The sequence below is a fragment of the Hippocampus bargibanti genome, linkage group LG11 (assembly GCF_051943395.1).
Source record: "Hippocampus bargibanti isolate YZ-2025 linkage group LG11, ASM5194339v1, whole genome shotgun sequence".
NCBI classification, from domain to species: domain Eukaryota; kingdom Metazoa; phylum Chordata; class Actinopteri; order Syngnathiformes; family Syngnathidae; genus Hippocampus; species Hippocampus bargibanti.
In genome coordinates, this window is record NC_142744.1 from 22,455,770 (window position 1) to 22,459,522 (window position 3,753).

General features: G+C 40.9%; 1 protein-coding gene across 1 annotated transcript in view; it reads left to right on the forward strand.

Moving 5' to 3' along the window:
* Nucleotides 1-3,316: 3,316 nt before the first annotated feature.
* Nucleotides 3,317-3,753, forward strand: part of agla (amylo-alpha-1,6-glucosidase and 4-alpha-glucanotransferase a) — a 108,335-nt gene continuing 107,898 nt past the window's right edge. The window contains exon 1 of the mRNA XM_089007483.1: nt 3,317-3,419. Within this exon, the coding sequence (XP_088863609.1) occupies nt 3,332-3,419 (88 nt within the window). The 5' untranslated portion in view covers nt 3,317-3,331. The remainder of the gene's footprint in view (nt 3,420-3,753) is intronic.

Sequence of the window (3,753 nt, forward strand, 5' to 3'; positions counted from 1 at the left end):
AAACAAAACAAACGCCTTTCCGAAGTAATTACAATGTATGTTACATCATATTCGGTTATTACGGTAATATCGAAACCTGGTCTGGTTTGCCACGCCTCCAGTTTTAGACATTCCAGTCGAACACTCCACAGCAAATACAACTGCTACTTTCGAAGACGGAGAATACGACGAAGGCGTTTCGGGGTCAGTTGTTCAAGAGCAATACGTACGTCTTAATGTAATTTGTTGTGGCCGTGATCTGTCGTCGCCGCCGCAGTGGGCGATCACAACCGTGGAGCGAATTACCCCACTGAAATTGCAAAATGCATTTCTTGTTCAAAAGGCAACTAACGTTTCGAATGTTGAAACTCAAAACACGTTTTGCATTTTACTCGATGATGCTATTTTATTGCAAGACTGCATCACAAAGGCCTATTGTCATTTGGTGTCCATATTCATCTGTGCATGCGTTCGGGGTAAATGATAATATACGGAATTGAAAATGTTATTTTAAAAATCAATTGTCGAAACATTTATGCATGCCGAGTTGAACGGTTCAAAAGCAAACAAAACAACTCCCAAAAAAACATGTTTGTTTGCTTTTGGTTGCTCGACGTATTCGGTGCGGGTTCATATAATATTGGACTTTGCGCTGTTTGAAGTTACATTTTTGCTGTCGTGTTATGTATAACCTGTACGACTGTAGATTGCGTTCATGGTTGACATGAGCGAAGGTTGTCGAGAAAGCTCATCAGTGACAAGAGTTTTAAAAATACACGTTGACATTATCGGCAAGATTCCTGACCTTGTACATAGAAACCATGACACAGAATCAAGTCTGTGGTTTCCAGAAGATCCAATGACTCTTGACAATTTATACTGTTATTTCTTGTTGCCTCATTCGTGGTAACAAACTCCTCATTTCATCTGAAATGATGAATTTTAATTTCTGGGGGCACGAGAATGGGGTTTCTTGATAGTGTGACACACAGTTAGATTTAAATAAGAAATAATTTGTTCAAATAAGCGGTGACAACATTTGTTCAATCGTCAAATCACATTGGCTGTGTTTTATCAGTCCAATTAAATGATTGCAATGCAACAAAATACATAAGTCATGTCCATCAGAGTCCCCAATCCCTGGGCCGTGGACCGGCACCGGTCCGTTGATCATTTGGTACCGAGCCACCCAAAAAAGAAATGGCTCAGTTTTTATGCACAGTTTATTTCCGACGTTTTATCTTGAAAACTGACCGTATCCTCTATTACATCCATCTAAAATATGTCAGGTGAAGGTAAATTTCTCGGTCACGTCATAGGTCACCACTAAAATGAAATCAAGGAATTAGTCTAAAAAACTTTTTGAAAAGCTTTTATGGGAAAGAGAAAGGCCCAGCCAGGAGAAGGAAGAGGAGCTGTTTGAGAGTCCTACTTAAAATACTGAATTATATCTTTTTTTGAAACTTTACTGTTACAGCCGGATGGTGTTCCGGACAGGTACGATGTTTCTCTTGTCCTGATTTGTATTTATTATGTTTTGATAATACCACCTATTTCATACAGGTTGTACAATATTATTTTGTTGTGTTTGCCTGTCACACCTTCAAGGCCGGTCCCTGAAAATAATGTATACCATATCAGTAATCAGAATCAGAATCATCTTTATTGCCAAGTATGTAGAACACAGAAGAAATTTGTTTCCGGTCGAACACGCTGCATCAGAAGAAAATTGCAAGAGGCACTATACAGTTCCATTTGGGCTACCCGTTCAAAGTGTTAATGGCTTGGGGGAAGAAGCTGTTTAAATGTCTGCTGGTGATCCCCAATTACTGGTTTACTGCCTGGTTCTTCTCCACGGGCCAACACCTGGGGGGGTTCCCGAAGACTCCAGCACCCCTCGCAACCCTCTTCTTCTTTTCCTTTCGGCTTTTCCCTTCAGGGGTCACCACATGAATCAGTGTCCTCCATCTTCAGAGGTTTGATTCACATGTTTGTTTTGGGCAAGCTTTTACGTTGGATGCCCTTCCTGACACAACCCTCTGTATTTTTCTGGACTTGGGAACAAATCTGGACTTGGGCCGCACGCGCGTGCATGCTACGTCATCTGCATTCATAGGCCAATACAATGAATAAGGAATGTAGCTTTGTGTATTAGTGCTAAATGATGAAGAGGTACTTGATAAAGAGGTACTTGATGAACTGTTTTTTTCAAAACTATTACAAAAGGTCATCTGCGTGACCCTATATTTGTCACAATGATCTCATTTTGAGCTTTTCTTGATCTTCGGCCTTGTTTCTGAGGGAAATCAGTGAGTGTGTGTGTGTGTATTTACGTGTATGCATATACAGGTAACATCCGATTCAAACTTTGCTGCTGTGAAATGTAAATTTCTCCACTGCGAGACTAATAAAGGCAAATCCAATTTACGACCGGCGCGAGTTACGACCACCCGTACTTACGACCACTAGACTATTTTTTTCTACGACTACCACCGCTACAGCAACACTGTTGAACTCTGCCTCATGGTTGCGATGCATTTGGTAGAATAAAGACTTGAAATGGTCCTTCTTCTTTAGATCTGTCACGTTCCGAACGAGGCAGAGAATTGAATGTCTGGATCCCCAGGCAAACAACAGAGAAAGAGGTTCGTGCAGTATGATTTATTAAGAGACAACACAAAGCGCTGGTCCCAAAAAGAAGACCAGGGGAATAATCAAAAATAAAGAATACCAAAAACGACGATTAGCGGGGCAAAGGGAAACTCGACCCGCATACTACGCCAATGGCGAAAAGCAAGTCGCACATGGTGGTGCAGAAAAGGAACAATCCTGAAAGATAATACTACTTACGGGATGTGGGGGGGACCTCGGACCGAGTAAAACACAAGTACCGAAGATATCGAAAATCCAGGGTAGTACAAAGTACAAATACAAGTTGACAGCGTCCCGTTTTCGTACCCGGTGTACTAATGAAGGAAGTGGTAGAAGCGGGGAGGCGCGGCCCCACCCCGAGCTGTCAATCCGAACGTGACAATATCGAACAAGTAGGATATTTATTTACCAGAGCAGCATTGCACAAAATGAAGATACAAAATAACTGTTTCTTAACAAACGTGTACGACAATTTTCTCCAGCCTTGGGCAAGACCCTTCACGCTAATGCCTACACCTCATAGAATGATGAGAGACACACACACACACGCACGCACACACGCACACACACACACACACACACACACACACACACACACACACACACACACACACACACACACACACACACACACAGAGATAAATATGCAAAATGTCCTTTTTACAGGTGACCAGGATTCTGCAGAATCAAATTACGCAAAATGCTGCCCCAAGACATGAAGCAAATCAGAGTGCTGATACTTAACGACAAGGAGAATTTAGACAGGACCCTCTTCAGACTTGATCAAGGTAAACTTTGCTGTCATTCAAAATTCAAATAATCCCTTGATATTATGATTATTGGTTCTTAAAAAGGTATTGCTTTTTAAAATAGATACATCACAGTTGTTTCAAAACATTGCAGCGGTTTCATCGTTAAACTTAAAATCAGAAACCCAATGAATGTTTGGTTTTTAAAAATTGTTAAGAGCAAAATTATAAATTTTCATGCAATCGAGACCTTACAAAATGTATACAATGACATTGTGACTATGATTGGATCTTGGATTCAAACTGGTGACATAGTTCAGACTTTTTTTTGCTCTTTAGTCAAATGCATTATGGCAGCATCACAAAAAAGAGG